The 20,178-nt window shown below is 41.3% G+C and overlaps 1 protein-coding gene across 14 annotated transcripts in view; it reads left to right on the top strand.

Annotated features, from left to right (window-relative positions):
* Nucleotides 1–3,986: 3,986 nt before the first annotated feature.
* IDE (insulin degrading enzyme) overlaps nucleotides 3,987–20,178 on the top strand; it is a 58,122-nt gene continuing 41,930 nt past the window's right edge. For 2 of the 14 annotated variants that reach the window (XM_083505830.1, XM_083505825.1), the window contains exons 1-3: nucleotides 3,987–6,424; nucleotides 17,926–18,110; nucleotides 19,114–19,321. In XM_083505830.1, the coding sequence (XP_083361956.1) occupies nucleotides 17,951–18,110; nucleotides 19,114–19,321 (368 nt within the window). In that variant the 5' untranslated portion in view covers nucleotides 3,987–6,424; nucleotides 17,926–17,950. The other 12 variants (XM_083505832.1, XM_083505826.1, XM_083505831.1 and 9 more) reach the window with 9 other exon arrangements.

The following is a 20,178-nucleotide window of genomic DNA, read 5'->3' on the forward strand; positions in this document are numbered from 1 at the left end:
TTGCTCCTTCATGCCAGTGACCTTCACTCTCCTAGGCAGCAGTTATCCTTATTTTGGCTAGAAACAGCCTTACAGTATTTTGCTAAAATGTGTTACTTGTCTGCTTCCCAGCTTAAACATTTAGAAGAGATAGCGTACAGCTATACCATCTTAGGAGGATCACAGCCTAAATACCTGTAAGAGAGAACAGCTGTGATTGGGGGAGGATCCCTTGAAGCAGCATTAGGCTTATTATTGGCAGCTGCCGCACCAATCATGCAGCCCAATTTAGGAAGGCCCCTGTGATTCAGACACAGGGAGAGCATCAGTGCAGACCTGCCATGCTGTGTCATTTGGTGACTACCTATGGGGTCCTCTCCGTTGCTGTCCCTGTGGAGCTCCCAGCAACTGAACGGAGGTGTTGCTTACTTGGTGTAGTATACTCTTATGTATAATCTGCCTGCTTTTTAATAAATCTTAAGGCTTTCTTCCCCAATTGTGCCTTGTCTTGCTTCTGAATCCCAGAGAAAGAGCCCCCTTGCCTTTGGCAGGGCACCCTCCCTCCCTCCCAAGAATCTGGAACAAAAATATTATATCAGCTGTGAATGGAGCTTCATCACTGTCTTGTGTATACTGTAGCTCTCATCAGAACTTATTTGGATTCTCATGTTCCTGCTTGAACATCTTCAAGATGCAGAGCACAGAAGACGAGGCATTCCAAGACTTTATGGCGGGTCAAATTTAAATTAGCTGTTGCCCTGGCTTCTGAATATATTTAACAGCCTGTTAATGCAGATTCATTGTCCTACTTCGGTTTCTTGGGTTTATACAAACGTCTTAGATTTGTTTGGACATGGGTGGATGACTGACAGCAGCAGACAGGAATAACCAGTGAACAAAGATATTGCAGCAAGGATCTGCCAGGTCACAGACAGTTCCACCTCCTTGAACTACAACTGGAGACAGGTAAGATTGTGTGGTTTAAAATTATTGCCTATCTCTGCACAGGTGACTTCACTGCGTTTTAGTGAGGCTTTCTCTCAAATGAGTGGGTAGAGGGTTATTAACTATGAACCCCCAAATTTGGTATCCCTTCCAAACCTCTGGCTAGCATGTCAGGCTAGGACCTGGAGCCAGGGTTCTGTTCCCCACTCAGCCATGAAACTCACTGGGTAACCTTGGGCCAATCACTGCCTCTCACCCTAGCTTACCTCACAGGGTGAGATATGAATTAAATTAATAAGTAGCACTTCAGTTTAAGAGGAATTCATCCATTGGTCAAAGAACAGCAGACTACAGCACAAGTAGCTTGTGCGCCGTGCTGTAATTGACATGATTGCAATTAGGCATTTCCTCATATATATCATTACGTATAAGGCTTAATGAAAGGAGGGTGTGTATATAATTGGCATGAAATAATCACATTCTTACTAATTACTTTTCGCCTTGACTATGAGTATGAAGCCTTTTTTCAACTAGGTGTTGAGGCCAAGGCATTCGACTAGGAGCTTAAAGTGAGTTCTTATAGCAGAGCCATAGTGGCAGTGGCAGGAGGGGTAGCCAGGTTTTTTTGCCCCAGGTGAAGCTTCTGGAGAGGATTACCATTGGGGCTCCCAGCCTGTGTGTGTGTACGCAAATGTGCATGGGAGTGTGTTTTTGACCCAGATTAAATAAAGCATAGTTTCTTCCCTGCCTACAGCTGATGAGTGGTGGCAACTCACCCTGGTCCTGGAGGGTCAACAAGTGGGGCTTCAAAACCCCATATCACCTCACATCATAGTGACATCAGGTGACTGATAGGACAACCCCACCCACCTGTAAAACTTGGTTCAGCAGAGGTGGAAAGATAAGAATCTGGATCACTAGCCAGGAAAGGTTCCCCCACCCCTTCGGCTGAAGGACTAGGGAGGTCAAGGAAAGAGGGAAATGTTTACAGATTCTAAACAAGCAAAGCAGGAACTAGCCTCGGATGAGGATGTTTACAAAAGTTGTATTCTTTCGGGGTGTCCCAGTCCTGTAATATGTTGCGAAACCTGTTGGAATCACTGAGCAGGTCTGGTACAACAACAGGGAACACGTTGAAGATTAGGCTGTTGGTGTAGGCTCTCTAGAACAGGTATAGGCAGCCTGCAGGCTTGCAAGATCTATTTCATGGGTAGACAAACTAAGGCCCGGGGGCCGGATCCAGCCCAATCGTCTTCTAAATGGAATCAGTGTGTTTTTACATGAGAAGATTGTGTCATTTTATTTAAAATGTGTATCTGGGTTATTTCTGGGGCATAGGAATTCGTTCATTTCCCCCCCTTCAAAATATAGTCCATCCGTCCCCCAAGGTCTGAGGGACAGTGAACCGGCCCCCTGCTGAAAAAGTTTGCTGACGCCTGATCTATTTTGTTTTCATTACAACCTCAAGATAGACTCAGGTGGAGTTACGTGCAAAAGAGGCAGATTTAGAATAAAAGAATTTGGAGCCCAGTAATTCATTATGAATACCATAACTTAAATGAGCTGACTCAAAAAGCTACTTCTGGTTACCCATTCTGGTTACACTCCCTATCTCTCAACTTCATTTCAGTAGCATGTGGTGGATGGTGAGTCTTTATATTGCTGCTAAAACAACTGAGTGCTCCTTGTCAAATTTCTTCAGTTTCCTCAGAGGTTTACCACCAGAACCTACTCCACCTTCTGCCACTCCTGTTAAAAGAAGGGAGACTGAGATTGAGAGCACACATCTGTGTACTGAAGTTCTAAGATTTGTACTCCATTGATTGTAGCTCTTTCTGTGACAGCAAGCCCCAGTGTTCCCTTGTTCCTACTGGCAAGTGGATGTCAAAAGAACAAGCAAGCACCCCAACCTCAAAGCCAGCAGGACTTGCAAGAATGTTGGTGTTTCAGCAGCTGGTGGAGAATGTTATTGAAAGGACAGAACACAAGTACTTCCATTAACCTACGAAACACTTTTTGTGCAATTGTCCTCAGTTATGAGGTTCAGCTGTTGTGACGGCGCAACAGCACTTTCCCCCCTGGCGCCATTGGGCCCACCCTCACTTAAATATATATGTGCACCCACCTCACAGAAACCAAGCACCTTCACTGTTTCTTGAAATGCGAGGTTTCATCTTCTCTCAAAATTCACAAAATTAATATTTCACTCAAAATTCCACATATCTGTGGGCGTAAGTACAGTATCCAGTTTTCCTCAGTGATATTTAAATCTTTACAGGTCCGTTCAAAACTAAACAGGAATGCCTGTACATCATCACCTTTGACATACTTTGGAAATCTCTTTATATTAGTTGAGGTAAAATCTTCACCCTGCAACAATGGTTGTGGCAGTTCTGCTCTCAGCTTAATTTCCTCCATTTTTAAAAGAAACATGTCTTTTTCATGGGCCATCTTGGCCTCCCTTTCTCTGTATTCTTGGGCTAATCTGGCATCTTTCTCTTTTTCCTCATGAGCTAATCTGCTCTCTCTGCCATATCTCTCTCAGCCTTTATCTGTGCTACCTGAATGTCAGCTGCGATTCTGGCCTTTTCTCTTTCTGCTACAATTTGTTTTTCTTTCTCTGCTTCAACTTTAGCCAATTCTAATCTTAGCCTCATCATTTCTAATTCAGTATTAGGATTCTCCTCAAATGCAGCAGCTCCCTGCACTGGGTCATCCCAAGTCTCTCTTGCTTGGCGCTTACTGGTCATTTTCTGACAGAAAATTTTTCTTCTTTTAATAAAATATCCTCAATACTTTATTAAACTGGTTGTTCTGTATCTCTGGGTACATTTCTGTGTGGGTTTTAACTTCATATCACGGCGCTGCCACTAATTAATATGCGACGGTCAACAGCCCTTTCCCCCCTGGTGCCGTTGGGCCCACCCTCACTTAAATATAGTGCACCCACCTCACAGAACACCAGTTCCACGAATTCCCACAAACTACCCCAGATTATCTTGTGGGGGACTTGTGTGAGGGAAAACTTAATAATTTGGAGTCTCAGGCAGAATTTGATCAAATAAAGAATAAAGATTTTATTTAAAAAAGGAAGTTTATGACACAAGTGGGTAAAACATAGGATACTTCAGATTGTAATATTTCACTTCAGTGCTCTTTGTTGTTGCACAGCTGTTGCCACTTAATATTTTGGTTCTTAAAACAAGGTGGTACTTCCTGTCAGTTCCACACCCCTTAGACAACCCTACTCCTGAGGTACTCCAAGTAATAGACTCAAGGGATCTCCACACCCCTCTTAAGTGGTTTGGGAGTCTTCTCTTTTCGTAGAAGAATCTCTCCCCTCCTGACTGGAATGAGACCTAAGTAGACTGTATTCTCACAGCTTCTACCTCTCCTGGCTCAGCCTCCCAGTTAATTCCTGGCCTAATTACTCTTACAGGACACCACACACTGTCCTTCACAATAAGCTCAGAGACTCCTTTGTCCAGCTTGTGATATATTCCTTAGAGTGGGTGTTTCTACCCAGAACAAATTCTTTCCTCTCACTCCCCATCTCCCTACCTATTCTCCCAACCTACTCTATCCCAAACTAAAAACTGTCTCTCCAAATCCTCTCCTTTTCAACTCCCCCTCCTGGAACCCCCAGTCAAATCATAAGCTGCTGTTTGCTAACCATTTGCTGGCAGGGAAAAAGAAACAGAAAACACTTGTTGACCCAACCTGCCAAGCAAAACAATCTTTTCCATCACAGCTGTTGCTTCAGGAGGCCCAACTGGCCTAGTTGCCCATCATTAAAAACCCACTGGGAGCCATTATTGTTTATAGGGTTAATAAGACCCAGAATGCATGTCAGGCAATGAGCTGCTTCCCTGTGGTGGCGGAAGGCCTTATCAGGCTTAACTGTGGTGGCAGCAGACCTCCCTGGGCCTTGCGGCCTCCTCCTGATATGTGTGATGTCATACATATGTCAAACATGTGACATCATGCGCACACAACAAGCACCCCCCTCCATGTCACACAGACCTTGGCACCAATGCTCTGTCCAGTTCTGGGTGCCACAATTTGAGGAGGATATTGGCAAACTGGAATGTGTGCAGAGGTGGAATGTGTGCAGACGCCCTCAGGCAGTTGTGGACTCTCCTTCCTTGGAGGTTTTTAAGCAGAGGCTGGGTGGCCATCTGTCATGAATGCTTTAGTTGAGATTCCTGAATTTCAGGGAGTTGGATTAGATGACCCTCGGGGTCCTTCCTTATACAATTCTCTGATTCCACGTGTTTAATATTCCTGGAAGTCTGAATTATGTTACTCTAATTAAACCATGTCAAATGTCATCTGTACAACAACTGTGGAAGAAGAAATTAACAGTCTTTTTTTTAAATTATACATCATCAGCCAAACAAAACAAGCTTGAAAGCAGCAATTAAAGTTAATGGGAACTTTTGTACTGATTTTATAGGCCTGTATAATTCTTCCAAAGATTCCTGCCTTGCAGAAATACCCTGAGATCTTCATGACCTACCCCCATTATACTTCAGGATGATGGACTAGGAAAGGGGTATTGGCCTGATCCAGCAGGCTCGTCTTATGAAGTTTGCCTAAATACCAGCCTGCATATAATTTGTGCTTTAAAAGGGAAAAACAACAACAACCCACTAACACCAGAATTTTACACCAAGATCAATAAAATTCTGTGAAAAAAGATGAATTTTATGACCAGGTGCTGGAGACAAAGAACAGGAAGAGGCTGTTGTCTTCATGGTACGCTTTTAAGTTTTCAACAAGTAGCTTGCTAGTCATAGCTGGAAATGTAACACTAGACTCCTAGATGGACATTTGGTCTCATCCACACAAAACTAGTTATATGAATATGTAAATTCAAAACAGGGTATTTGTACTTATTTGCATAATTTGTTTTGCTTTTAATCTCAGGGAGAGGCAAACATGAATGTAGGAAGGAACCTATATTTCAGACTACAGGGCTAGAACTTTCCTTTAATAATAAACAGAAACTCTTAGGATGCTGAAGTTTGTGCCCAAGGCTAGTTTTTGCCTCTGTGCCAAATACACGTGCGCCTTGATCATTTAGCTTGATTTTACCGTTGCCATTTCACAGATTACCGGTATTTCTGAAGCCCTTTTTGTCCTTACACCGATTCTACGCAGCTTAGCGCATAGCCCATCGAAATCAAAAGGCATAGGCGCGCCTAGCTGCATCGGATCTGGCTGTTTAAAAAAGGATCCCACACAGGAGACAGGTGATGCTGCCTCCCAACTGCTTCATTACTGGGGCAGCCGATTTCGCATACGTACAACCGTCTAGTAGGCTGTTGTCTGCCGACGCTCGTGCCGAGCAAGCCATCCGCCGGCAACAGCCCCTGCCGCAGATCGCGTTGTTCTTCCGGAATCGGAAGGATGCCGGGCTCAAGCGGTGATGTCTCCTAACCCATTTTAATCGGAAGCAAAATCCAGTGGATGGTGGCAAGACTCGCTCCCCCCCTAGGTAAGTGTATATAGTTAGGAGGGTCTCCCGGAGAAGCAGAATGAGCGCGCGCGCGCTGGGCGTTCCACCCATATGCTAGTTCCTTTCGCACGTGCATGCTTTTAACTCGGAAGTTAAAACGGGGTCGACTATCGAAGCAAAGCGTGCAAAGGGCGAGTGTCTTAGAAACCAAGCTGTCATCATTCTCCATAACGGGAATCCCTCGACCCCGCGATCGAGGAGAGCAGCAGACAGCTCGGCGGCCTTTTGCTCCTTTTATACCGCAGCAGCAGCAACAGGCGCTTTCCCGCCGCGTCGCTTCTGCAGCCGCCGCCGCCCTCGGTCTCTCTCTTAGCGGTCCCTCCGCAGGAAGGCGACTTGGTTCCCCTCGGCCCCAGGTAGGAGCAGCAGAAGTGCTTCCAGGCCTCGGCGCGGGGCTGAAGGGAGGAGGAGGAGGAGGAGGTGGGCGAGGGCAGCAGCAGCGACACTCCGCCGGGTAAACGAGAGCAGAGAAAATGGCGCCTCCGCCGGGCAGAAGCGGCTTCAGCTGAGGGAGGAGCGGCGGAGAGGTAGGCCGGGCTTGTGCACCGGCGACAACAGGCAGGGCCGGGATATAATGCGGCAGTGGTTCCCCCGGCTTATTCCTCTCCTCAGCAGGACTGTGCTGCTCTCCTGGGGCTGCTGCTTCGCCCGGCCTCTCGCTCCGCCTCGCCTGCTTTCGCTGCGACAGCGGCTCTTCGTCTCCGGGTATCGTGTCTCCTTCCCCACCTCCTCCGCCACGCGGCGCGCCGTTGCCCCAAAATGGGGGTGTTGTGTGCCAGTGTAGTAGTAGTAGTAGTAGCAGCAGCAGTAGTATTATTAACGGTGTGGGTGTGGGGGAGATGTGTGTGTGCGCGCGCGCCCCCCAGCTCCCTCTTTCCGTTGTGTAAGCCGTTGAGGCGGCGCGAGGAGAGAGATATCCACCCCACCCCCCGCCACCCGGGTTTCTGCCCTGGTTGTATAACAGGCGGTTAAATGTGTGTGATTTTTTTTGGAGGGGGACCTCTACCTGGGAGCGGGTGAATCAGCGCTAATGCGAGGCCGTGGGGGAAGGGAAGGTGGACTCTGGCACTGAGCTGTTTAAGGAGGGAGGCTTGGCTTTGAGGGGAGGGGGCGGTGTAGCGGCCTCTTTCTCCGAGTCTGCGAAGTGACTCTGGTAGGCAAGAAAGGGGGTCGTATGCGGCTGCGAAATAGCCCCCAAGCGATTGAGTCGGGTGTAGTGGTGCAAGTAGGAGTAAGCAAGTCGTAAACAGCTGGCGCAAATAACGCTCGATGGTGGCTGTGGTTGTTTTCTTTTCCCTACCCCTGCGCCCACCCCTTGTATTTTTTGCTGGGAGTCATGTTTTTAATGGGAGGAATTCAACGTCACATTGGTCGTAACCGGTTTACTAAGGGGAGAACTTAGCAAGCGGCGAACGATCGCTGAAATTCGAGCGAAAGAATGTTTTTTTCGCAGAAAAAAATTGGGAAATCGAGTTTTTTTCTTCGCAAACTGCGATCGTCTTTAAATACTGTGTCGCCGTCGGTACACGAATGCTTTTCTCTTAGTGTGTGTGGATGTCAGAAACAAGAGCACAAAATACATGCATGCAGGCGAGGGTTTTGCAATATCGTGTTGCTGTTCTTTAAGTGCGACTGTTTTGCATGAGTTGGCAATATTAGTTGTTTACCTACAGGGCTGATGGAAAGTACTTCCCTGCAAGTGTGTACGTAACAGGTTTATCAGATCCCCGTTGTCTTTGAAGAGGATTAGCTTTTAATGCTTGCATGGCTTTCATGTGGACTTAAAAACACAGTGCAGACAACTTTGTTTAGAGCAAGAATCGGGAACCATGTTAGCCCAACATTATGTAAGTTAGGAATGCATTAGACACCTTTATAAGTTGTTCCACAGGAAGGAAGCTTCTCTCCCCACCCATTCAAAACTGTGGTTTTGACACTGTTTAACAACTGTTTTCCTTCATAGAACACATGCAGCAATGCTAAACACACTTACTTGGGAGTAAGCCCCCACTGAACTAAATAAGACTTCTTAGTAGACAGCTGTACAATTGCACCATAAATCATTTTGAATTCAAAAGGTATGCCATAATTGAACAGAGTAGGATTTGGCTTGTACTCAGAAAACATACTTAAATACAAATGAGGCAACAGTTAGTTTAAATACAGTAGTTTAAGTATAATATACAGCAGGTCTATAGAGCATCTGTTTTCTGACACATTGGTCTGTATGAGGAAGAACAACCACATTGCTGAACAAAAGCATGCAAAGCTTTGAAAATGTATAGGCTTAGGTTAATGTAGTCAAATGGTAAGATGAGGTGCAACAAAGTGCTCTTGGAATTAAGCTCCATTGAACTTGGTGGGAGTTGCCTACCACTAAACATAAATAAGATCAGGTTGTACAGGTTTCCAGTGAATGTGTCATGTAGTAGCAAGATTTTTGAATTTAAGAACTATTATAAAAAATATTTGATCTATGTATTAAATATAAATCTGTTGCTAACATATTGTTAAGAAAGGATGACTGAGAAGCTTTCACCAAAGGTAACTTAATACTCTGATATATGTTTGAAATAAATGCATCCCTTGATTCTGTTGTAATTAGGCCCACATACCTGCATCAGTAAATTTTTTAAAGAAGTGGAACAAAGGTTTCAACAACACAATCCATAAAATGAGTTGGCAATACTGCAGATTATTTCATGCTTTAATTATTCTTTCCTGCCTGTGTGTGCACCACATGCATGTACTGTACACAACATCAGAAGTAGGGCTATCTCCCATTTAATTTTTATTAATCTGCGTACATTTGCACATTAAAAGTTCTTCAGATGATTTGATATCTCAGCCCCCCTCCTGTGTCTTCCTGGAGGAAATGGTACTTCTAAAATGTTCTTTGAACTTTTTAATACATTATCAATACTGATTTTTTTAAAAGGTGAATTGAGGATACCTTTCCAGTTGGGCACAATGTTTAATTCATTGATCAAATAGTAGTTGCTGAATCCCACAACAGAAGATAGCTTCGTTTTGCTGGAGCAATAGACATAGTTGGATTTTCTATCCACCCTATGAACGTTTGGACATTGCCAATGCTAATACAATGAGATCATCCATCCAGGCTCCCATCCTACACTGTTACGCCTTTTGTTCACTTTGTTTGTTATTTTTTCTTATTAACAAGAAATTCTGTCATCTCCAGAAAAAGGTTTAACTCCCCCCCCCCCCATTTTGGGGGGGGCTGTGGCTCCTGTTTGCTAACAGAGTATCTCCATTTCAATGTCAGAGTATGAAATTATGCTCTTTTATTTTATCTTGATCCCATTAGATTTATAGTACCAGTGTATCATTGAATCTGAAATGTGTGTCACAGTTGTGGGCTACATTGATGTCAAGAACTTCCACCTCAAATCCCTGGGCACAGTTCTTGATGTTTCAGATCTTGTCTACTGAGCAGGGTATAAAACCAACCCTGCAATGTAGTGTACTACCACTGCTCCTTAAGTCCAACCAGCCTGGGCTGAGAGACCCTTACTGGATGCTTCTAGGATATCAGAGAAAGAGAAGTTAAAAGCAGGGCACTTAGGAACTGGATTCAGTACAAAGGCTTTATCCCAAAAGGCAGACACCCATCTTAAATGAGATAGTTATTCAAAAGAAAAGGGGAAAGCATGTGAAAGTCCCATAAAAAGTGCAGATCTTAAATACAATTGACAATTATGAATGGAATCATGAAACTAACTTTCTAAATCAGTGACCCGAAAGCTTCCCTAGCACAGAAATAGGATCTTGCAGACGTTACAAAGAAACAGGTACAAGCAACAGGAAAGAAGAGACAAAGGGGTGAAGGCAATGGCTAACTTTATAGTAAAAAGGTATAGCAACTGGGGTGAGTCCCCTGAGCCAATGAAAACGCTTAGAAACTTCCTGAACTTGGGCATATGTTCATTCTCACAGCTGAAGTCGATTCTCAACTAGCAGGCCCAGTCGCTGACCTTGAGACACAGGAGGGTGAGATAACGCAGGGGCTTCAAACTGATGAACTCATCCCAATTACTGAAATATAACTGTTTCTCACAGAGGCTTAAAGCAAGAGAGCCATTTTTCTTGATAGATCAGGCCCTATGTTGCTGATTTCATAAAAGGTTAGTATCTTGATAGAAAATTTGTGTAGCATGTTAATTGAGTCTTCTCTCTGTAAGGCAGGGTAGCTTTCTTTGACTTGAGGGGTTCACTTAGGGGCCCCATTTCAGTAGTAGGTGTGGCTGCCACACACTCATTAATGTACCTGCATGTTGCATGTGTGCAGACACTCTTACACAAAATATCCACAGGCAGACAGCCTCCCCACCCCAGCTGATCCACGCTGAGGGTGATTATCATTCCCTCTCTGCTCAGATGATCAATCTCATGACACTGGAGAGTGATTTGAATTCCCTTTGGGGCACTGGGCTCTTCCCACTCCAGCACTGTGTCTGTTTCATTTTCTTTCTTTTTTGCTTCTGCAGCAAAAATCAGAGTTCTGGGAGGGCCAGAAAAAAATTGCTTAAGGGGTCAGATCAGACCTGAACTGAGGTTAGCCATCCCTGTTATAAGGTGGTCATATAGCAGCAAATAACAAAGTGAGGGTATAGGTTGGCTTTCTTTTATATTTCTAAGGTACCTACTAGATAAGAATTGATTACAGGAAACAACAAAAGTGGTTAGGGGAAAAATGTGTTACTTTTTTTGGTTAAAGCAGCTGGCGAGAGTACAGTCCAGTTTTTTAACTAGGTTTTTTTGTAGTATACAGGGTGGCTTAATATTTAAAATATTGGTTGACATATTTCCCAGATAGAAACAGATACCAGTTTGTCACATGGTTCCTATTTATAAGTACCCTATGAAGTAAGTGAGTAGAACCCTCTCAGCAACCGGCTCATCACACACTTAAACTACCATTGGGATCAATTCTAAGTAGTGTTCCCATGATTAGTAGTCTGTCTCCATCCTTTGTCACTGAAACATTAGATTGTGCGGGCCCTTGTGAAAATGGAAGGGACAGTGGGAAACAAGCCAATTAGAGACAAATACTGTTGGAAGGCCGAAAGAAATGTGATCTTAAACTACAAGGGAAGTGAAGGAAAAGGGGAAGCAAGATAAAAAGCTAGTTTCATTATTTTCCTAAGGTGGAGGGGATAATCATAATAAAATGAGTAAATAAGTTCTACAAAGACTAAAAAGAAGAGATAATTATGCAGACCAGAGCAAGGGCAGGGAGTCTTATCTGGTTTTCTGGGATGAAAATTATACTTCAGGTATATCAAAGGTTGAAGGCATTGACAAATAATCAGTAAGAGCAGGAGCTCTTGACCCTTTATTTTGTGAGGAAAGAGAGGTATCAGGTGAATATATCTGGTTATTATATCTGCTGGATGGAGTTCACAATTCTGTAGAAAAACAGTGACCTTTGAGTGATGCAAGATAGTCAGCTAGGGATGTAGCTGAATCATTTTGGGCTTCCTACTTGTTTTGATATGAGATAGCAATCTTTCTTTTCATTGTGGGAATAAAGTCCTACGTGCTGCAGTAAATTAACCTTTCAGTTCAGCTCTTGCAGACACCTGTGCACCTCACTGATATTTTCCCATTAAGTTATTGCCAGAGAACTTCAGGCTTTGTGAGCATCTGCTTCTGTGTTGCTGCCCTGTGCATGGTATCAAAAAACATCTTTTCAAAATAAACTGTTGTGTATTTTTCCCTCTATCTTATTCTCACTTCGGTGAAACTTCTCTGTTTCCTCTTCTAAGCATGTTAATGCCTGTTATTGCCACCAAATAGTCTTGTATATGATGATTGAATTTGGGGGGGGGGGCTTGTAAGCCATTAAGCCCAACCCCTTGCTCAGTACATGAAAAACAGCATTTATCCTTCCTGCTATTCCATTTGAGTCACTTCCTTTGTGGCTACCCTTTAATGACAGCACCTGAAATGCCAGAACTTTGTACACCACTTGTGAGGGTTCTTCTTTCAATTAATGTCATTATGTTCATAATTTAATTTTAGTTTATTATGTTGTATACCGCTATGGGTCCTCTTTATTTCTAGAAATTATAAACATAGTGTATCATTACTGAAAATAAATGCTTATGACAGAAGCATTTCTCTAAATCACTCTAAAAACCTTTATAAACAGCTTGGGAGTACGTATGTGTTTTTGTGTGTATCCTTTCTGTAACTCCTTCCCACGCAATTGTTTAGATCTTAGTTGCAAGCCACTTTCATCATAAAAATGTTCTGTTGAAAGCAACTCAAACTTTGCATCCGTGATGTGTGCCATCGTACAACATTTCCTCTTTAATAGTACAGTATTAACTATTTCAGAACTGGTTATTATTGAGAAGCCCCAGGAAGTATAAAGATATGCTTTATATATCTAGATATATAAAGCAAAAAGATATACAAGTGGTGAATTGGGGGTGTTCATATTCTTGTTTAGAAGAATGCTTATTGTTAAAGAGCTCTGGTTTGCCTTGCACAAGCTTAGGAACTAATTTGATGAAAGCCATTTCCCTGTTGAGGTTGTGAGAAGTGTCACTAATATATGGCATGTAAGTAATGCTTTTCTCTATAAAAATATCCAGGAGGCAGAGAGAGAGGGAAGAATAAGCCACTATACATCCAAACTGTATCTCCATAGGAAAAGTCCTGTTTTTAATTGAACTGGAAATTAATTGATCTCATTATCTGGGTTATTCCGGGTCAGTGTTTAAGCTGCTATAAATATAGATTACTCAGACTGTCACATGCTAGTTCAATACTTGTTCCCAGAAGTATTATTAGCAATAGAAGTATACCTTAGCAAGTGCATTTAGCTTCTGTTGAAAGTATCTTCATAATTATGACGAGTTTTTTGTGCCTCTAACAGCTGTATAACAGGTAGGATTTCAACAGATGTAGCTTTCTGAAGATTACGTACCATTGCTTGGCAAATTTGTTACATGTTTTATTTGCCTGTCACAGGCCTAATAAAGACACAGAGCCCTTGCCAGGACAAAAAAAGTAGGAACTGTGAAAGCCAAGGTGTGTGGTAAATTAGATGCATAGGAAGCGCAAGTAGGGATGAGTCATGCTTTTGCTGTAACATGCAGAAGGAAACAGATTCTTACCTACAGTGAGATCTATCAACTCTAGGATTCATTTTCTTTCTCTGCTTCTATGTAGCATTTGAACAAGAACTAAACTCGGGATTCTAAAATAAAGCAGAAAGTTATCAATTTAAAAACACCATGATAAAAGCGGGATGCAGGGAGATGCCATTTATACATTTCTGGAGGTACCGGTACTTTTGACTTAGATTTATGAATTAGGTAGAGTAGAGATATTTGTAGCTGAGTTTGTCAACACTTTGTATGTAAAAGTCTTTAAAAAATCATAATTCTTAAAGCATTTATGGTGAAATCATTTTTAATCCTGGAAAAAAGTGACAAGTCTGGCCTGTTGTTTAACATCTGTTTAATGACTTCAATGAAGGAATTGAGGGGATGCTCATCAAATTTGCAGATGACACCTAACTGGGAGGGGTAGGTGATGCTGCAGAAGACAGAATTGGGATTCAAGGTGACTTCAACAGATTGGAGAAATGGGCCAAACTAACAAAATGAATTTCAATAGTGACAAATCTCAGGTTCTGCACACACACAACAATAACCAGCTGCACAAATATACGATGGGGGACACCTGGCTTGCCAGTAGTACATGTGGAAAGGCTTTAGGGGTCTTAGTAGACCACAAACTTAACATGAGTCACTAGTGATTTCTGCATAGCAGGGTAGTTGCACTAGATGATCCTTGAGGTCCCTTCCAAGCTTACAATTCTATGATCTATCTCACTTCCTTGATTACTAGATATAGCCAGTGACTTCCAAACAGTGAACTTGGTAGTTACAGAGATTTTTAAATTACTTGGGGTAAGTAGCAGGTGGTGTGGTGTCGCCACTTACCTGCCCTCATGTTTCTGCTGCTTAGCTGGAGGACTATTGGGAGGGGAAAGGCAGGAGCAAGGGCAGCATGGTACAAACACACCAGTGAGAGCACTGTACCAACATGGCTTCACCTCCTGGTTAGAGCAACAACTGACCAGAGGTCAGGTGAGTGATGGTACTGTACTTTACTACACCACTTGCTTGGTACATGAGTGATGATGCAGATATGGTTGAAGTCTGACTCTGGAGATATGGGGGTGACACTGCTAGATCTTTTCCAAGTACAATGAACTTTTGTGTTGTATCACACTGAACAATATAAAAAGTGTGACTTAAAGCTACTGAACAGTAATGTATTTAAATAGATGTGTACACTGATGAAAATGCCTCTTTTTCATTACTGAGAGTAATATGTCAAAAAAAAAAAAAGCTTGTTATTGGCTGATGTGTCTTTAAATGTCACTATTACTTTAGGAAATATGTCACAATATCAGCCCCCTCATCTTCACTCCCTGTCTTTAAGAGTTTTTTAAGGTCAACAAGGAATGTGTATAAGGAGGACTAGGCTAAAAGCTATGCTAGGGAATGGACTTGGTTATTTTTTATTTGTATATGATAGTAGTGAGTTTTAATGATTTCCTCCAAAGCTCTGAATGCTGTCTTCGTTATAGAAGAGGTGAGAAGTTACATTAACGTTATTGCCATTTGGCAGGAATTGTGCAGCTGGTGGATTTTAATTAATGGAAACATTGGCTTCTGTGGGTGTCATACCTGAATTTGTCAGTTGCGGGAATTTCTGACATTGTAGCCATTTGAATCCTTCTGCTCTACTTTGTGCTATATTTTGCAACATACTGTTCATTACAAGCTTTATTACTCTAAGTTAGGACTCATCCTTAACTGTGGATCGAAAGGTAAATGTTGTTAACTGTTCCATAATGTCAGCATTCAGAGTCCAATCAGCCAAAGCTGTACTTTATATACAGCTTCTTAGCTCCAGTATAAATTGGGAAAGGGCCACAGGTCTCACTTCAAAGTCCTGGATGGTATCTACCAACGGTTTCATGTAGACGTTAAACAGCATTAGTGGCAGAGTGAGGCTTGTGGAACAAAAGTCAGTTCCTTTTATGCTCCACTGATCACTCCAATACTAGATCTCAGATCATGTCCACAATCTAAGCTAGGAAATCAGCTGGGCAGCTGGTGCACTGTTGAACTTCCAACCTGAAGCTGAATCCCAACATAAGCTCCACAGAGTCCAACTGCTGTCTGCACTGAATACCTATGCAACTCTCAAATATGACATTTGTGTTTGGCTCTATTTCCTTCTGTTCTTTTAAACCCCACTACACCCCTACTTTTTAACTATTATTTCTTAATAATTTATCCTAATCCTCTGTTACTGGAGCAGTTGTTGCTACTACAGGCTTTCACTTCTACAGCTGCCTGACCCCTCAGTTTGATTCTTAATTGTGCCTGTCTGCAACCTCTGCTCTTTGGCATGGTATCTTGACTATTTTTTCTTTTGCTTGTCTTGTTGATACCTGCTGTTTCATAGGTTAGCACAGTTCTCAATGAGGGATGTTCATCAGAACAAGATGAACACCTTAATTTTAGAAATGCAGTGTGCTGTAGCTGAGATCAAACTGGTTTGCATAAAACATCAATGTAAAATGTTTAGTATATAAGTGAGGGCTATGGACTTTGATAGTGTCAGTAGACAGTGGAATTTTACTATGTGGTTTAACCCATGGTCAGTATGAGATTGACTGGAGAACATAAAAATATTTATGCAAGTAAGTTTATTTATTTTTATTTACGTTTCTCTATTAAAATGTTTAAAAATATCCACTGTTCCATGTGGATGGATGTCCTCTGCACAGTTGCACGAGAATTGACTGTGTGGAACCCAAAATGCTTTTTGTAGACCTTGCTAACTATTTGGGGTGTGTGATTGTGATGGCTGAACGTAGTCTTTACATATGTGGTCTGATTTTGGCCTAGATACGTAATAGTCCTTAAACACACTATTCTCTAGTACTTATTTCGCCTTCCTCTAAGCCTTAATTTTTCACATTCTTCTGTTACCTTTTTTTAAAAAAGTAAATAGCACTGTTCCCAAAATTCTATGCTGTTATTTTTCCTTTTGAAGTTTCTTTACTTTTGTGGCAGTAACAGTAATGATGGAATAGCTTTGTAGTTTTATCAAATGAATTATTTAGAACAATCGTAATGTGATGCTGTTCTGCTCCAAATAGCTAATACACTTTGTATTTGTCTTCAGTGTTTCAGCCTGGTGGTGTAATTGCCAGGAGACACTGGGAACAAATCATTCAGCACTTTAGTTTGCAGAGTACAAGATACTTGGGTGAAAGAGGCGAGAATGATCTAGGAACTGAAAAGGGACCTTGTTAACAGGCTGATCTTGTGTCTTTCTACTCAGAAATAAGTCTCATAGTTTTCAGTTTGGCTTGCTCTTGGGTAAGTGTGGATAGAATGGCAGCACAAAAGCATTTTTATTTGGCAGGTTGAAGAAGGCATGCTGTTCCTTTCAGGCATATATTTTAAATATGTATTTATATGCTTTACATGAAAGCCAAGAAGCAAGAGACTGTATGCAAAGGCATGAAAGAACAAGAAGCTCTTGCAATGATGCCTGGTACCTGGAATATGTGCAGGGATGGTTTTCTTATTTTTCTATGCTTCTTCTTTTGTTCCTATCTTCTAGCTAAATCAATGACAGGTCAGGAATAGGGTGTATGTAGCATGAACAAATACAGGAAATGCAATTATATTTATTCAGTTCCGAATAAGGGTGTAGTCAGGTAAATAGCCCAGCACGGATGACTTCACCTTTCATGTGGGCTTGAATTAATTCACAGAATCACAGACATTGAAGTAAACTGTTTTTGGCTTGTCATTGGGAGTGTGGTTGTGACATTTTAAACCTGCTTGGTCAGTTCATTTTGGCTCTCTAGCATTCTATATTCATTGTAAAGCAATTCATCATGGATTTAAAGAGCTATAGTAATCTACTCTTGGCAGATGAAAATGATGTTATAAACTAGGCTTTACTGCATCATAACTGAAATAATGCTTTTATTTATACAAGCATATGTTGATTTTACATTGCACTTTTTTTCAATATATAGCCAATATTATCAATTAGTGAAGGCTGACAGCAACTATACTGTTATAGATAAAAAGGAAATAAAGTACAGGCTTTTAATATTATAAAATAGATATTAATAAACTGGATTCACTGTGACCATTATTAGGCCAACTTGTTATTGAAAGCACTCAAAGCTGTTCTACATTTGAAGGAAGTAATATAGCTTTAGTCTATTGATTTCAGTGAACTTAAGTACGCCTTACAGTGTTGGACTGTGGACAATAAGTTTTTGATCTGGACCTTCTAGAGTTGAGTGTTCTTGAGTTGCAAATGCGTCTCCCCCTTTTCTTTCTTAGGTTATTTGAACTGAGATATGGCTTTAACTTTTACTGCTTTTTTTTTAGGCTTCATCAAGCAACACACAACAAAATGAGTCATCTTGCTATTAAAAGAATAGCAAATGATATTATCAAATCACCTGAAGATAAACGAGAGTATCGTGGGCTAGAACTGGCAAATGGCATCAAGGCAATGCTTATCAGTGACCCCACTACAGACAAGTCTTCAGCTGCACTTGATGTACACATAGGTATATGATCATCTATAATATACTGTAACTTGGTTTTGCACTGTAATCTAATTCAAATGTGATAACTTTCAAAAAAAATGGTTTACAACCTTCTACATACTATACTGAGGCTGTAATCCTAGTTTTGCTTACTTGGAAGTTGACATTATATGGAAGTGCACAAAACCCCATTGAACTCCCAGGAAGATGTGTATAGGTTTGCAATCTTACAGCGCTGGCTATCCATTTCTACTCAGAAGTCCTGTTGAATTCAGTGTAGCTTTCTCCCAGGTAAATGGAAGTAGGATTGTAGCCTTAGCCAGATTAGCCTCAGAAGTTAGGTTTGTTATAAAACTGGCTGTATAAATTACTTGTTCTAAAGCAGGTCTAAGTTTTTCAAGGATGAATGATAGAAGAACTCAATTTATATGCTCCACATCCTTCTGCGCTTAAGCTCCCAGTATGTCTGCCGGGGAATTAAAATAGTTTAATTTCCTGGTATAAATTAATGGCATATGGCATGTCATATGAAAATTATTCCTTGTGTAATATGTTTGAGAAGTCAGATAGTAGGCCTAAAAATGATGTATTTGCATGTTAAGCAAACATGAAATTAGAACATGGTTGTTACTAGATGTTCTGATTAAAAACCAAAAACCAAAATGGTTACATATGTATGTCCTGCTTTATCAAATATCTTTTCTTTGTAGTTTGAAGTGCTTGGGATGCTCACATAAACCACTTGCCTCTGATTTCCAGCTAACACCTTTCCTATAGCTTCTCTAAAGTTAGTATGAAGCAGCTGTATACTAGCAGGTGCATTCCAGCCTAGCTTTTCTGCAAAGGGAAATGGAGCTATATAATTTCTTAAATATTTGCAGTCATAATCAGTAAGATGATTTCTCTGACCCAGAGAAAAGTGTTAAAATGTTGATTGTTCTGGATGATTTGATTGCTTTATACTGAATATGTGTAACAGCTTTTAAAGTAATACTCTATTTCTGCCCATTTCTCCTATTCATAGGGTCATTATCTGATCCCCCTAACATTGCTGGGTTAAGCCATTTTTGTGAACATATGCTTTTTTTGGGAACTGAGAAATACCCAAAAGAAAATGAGTACAGCCAATTTCTCAGTGAACATGCAGGAAGTTCAAATGCTTTTACCAGTGGAGAACACACCAACTTTTATTTTGATGTATCACATGAACACTTGGAAGGTGCCCTGGACAGGTGAGCATATCTATTAATGATTAAATATATTGGTTTGGTTTTGTCTTTCCAGCAAGCACAATTAACATGAGAGTCCTACCAGATGATAACATTATTTAGTGTATTTATTACTTCTGCTTTTTTATAATAATGACTTTAATACAATTGTAAAGACTAAATTACTGAAATACTTTTAACATCTTGGGAATAACAGTGATAAAAGAAAACATATGGAATGAGCCCTTGCGGTAGTATATCAAAATAGGTTCTAAGTGAGGAGAGACTCATCAACAGTATGGCGAGTGTCTTAAAAACTTCATATGGTTTATCATTTTGCTGTTACTTTACATAACCATGAAAGTGTTGCATAGGAACCTCACATATGTTTGTTCTATAAATATATTCTGCTTACACTCTCAGCATATGTTGCATATTTATCAGCTGACTCTCAAAGGCTCTTCTCTCTGTGGAATTTTATATTTGGTGAAAATAGGGATATTCAAGCTACTGTTGCATACTGTATATTTGATTTTACTTCAGAGTTAGCAAAATAACAGTGCAATCTCTGGTATGTCTACTCAGAAGTAAGTTGAATTTGGTGGGGCTTACTCCCAGGTAATTTAGCATGATTTTTTCCCCCAAAGACAAAGTAATTAACAGGTTGCACAGCCCTCACTCATTTCATGGTCTGTGTCCTTTTACTTTTTTTTAAAAAAAGTTCTTTGGTTCATGTTGAGGGCCAAGGAGAGGCTTAGTAACATTAGCTTTGGTGATTTTGGAAGGGTCCTCAGTACGTCTGTGTAGAGCAGGTCCCAATAGCTCTTTTTTCACAGACACACAGCAGGCCTCTGCTAAGGAAACTTTGAGTGGCTAGTTCA

This window comes from Podarcis liolepis (genome assembly GCF_965112155.1).
Source record: "Podarcis liolepis genome assembly, chromosome: 5".
NCBI lineage: Eukaryota > Metazoa > Chordata > Lepidosauria > Squamata > Lacertidae > Podarcis > Podarcis liolepis.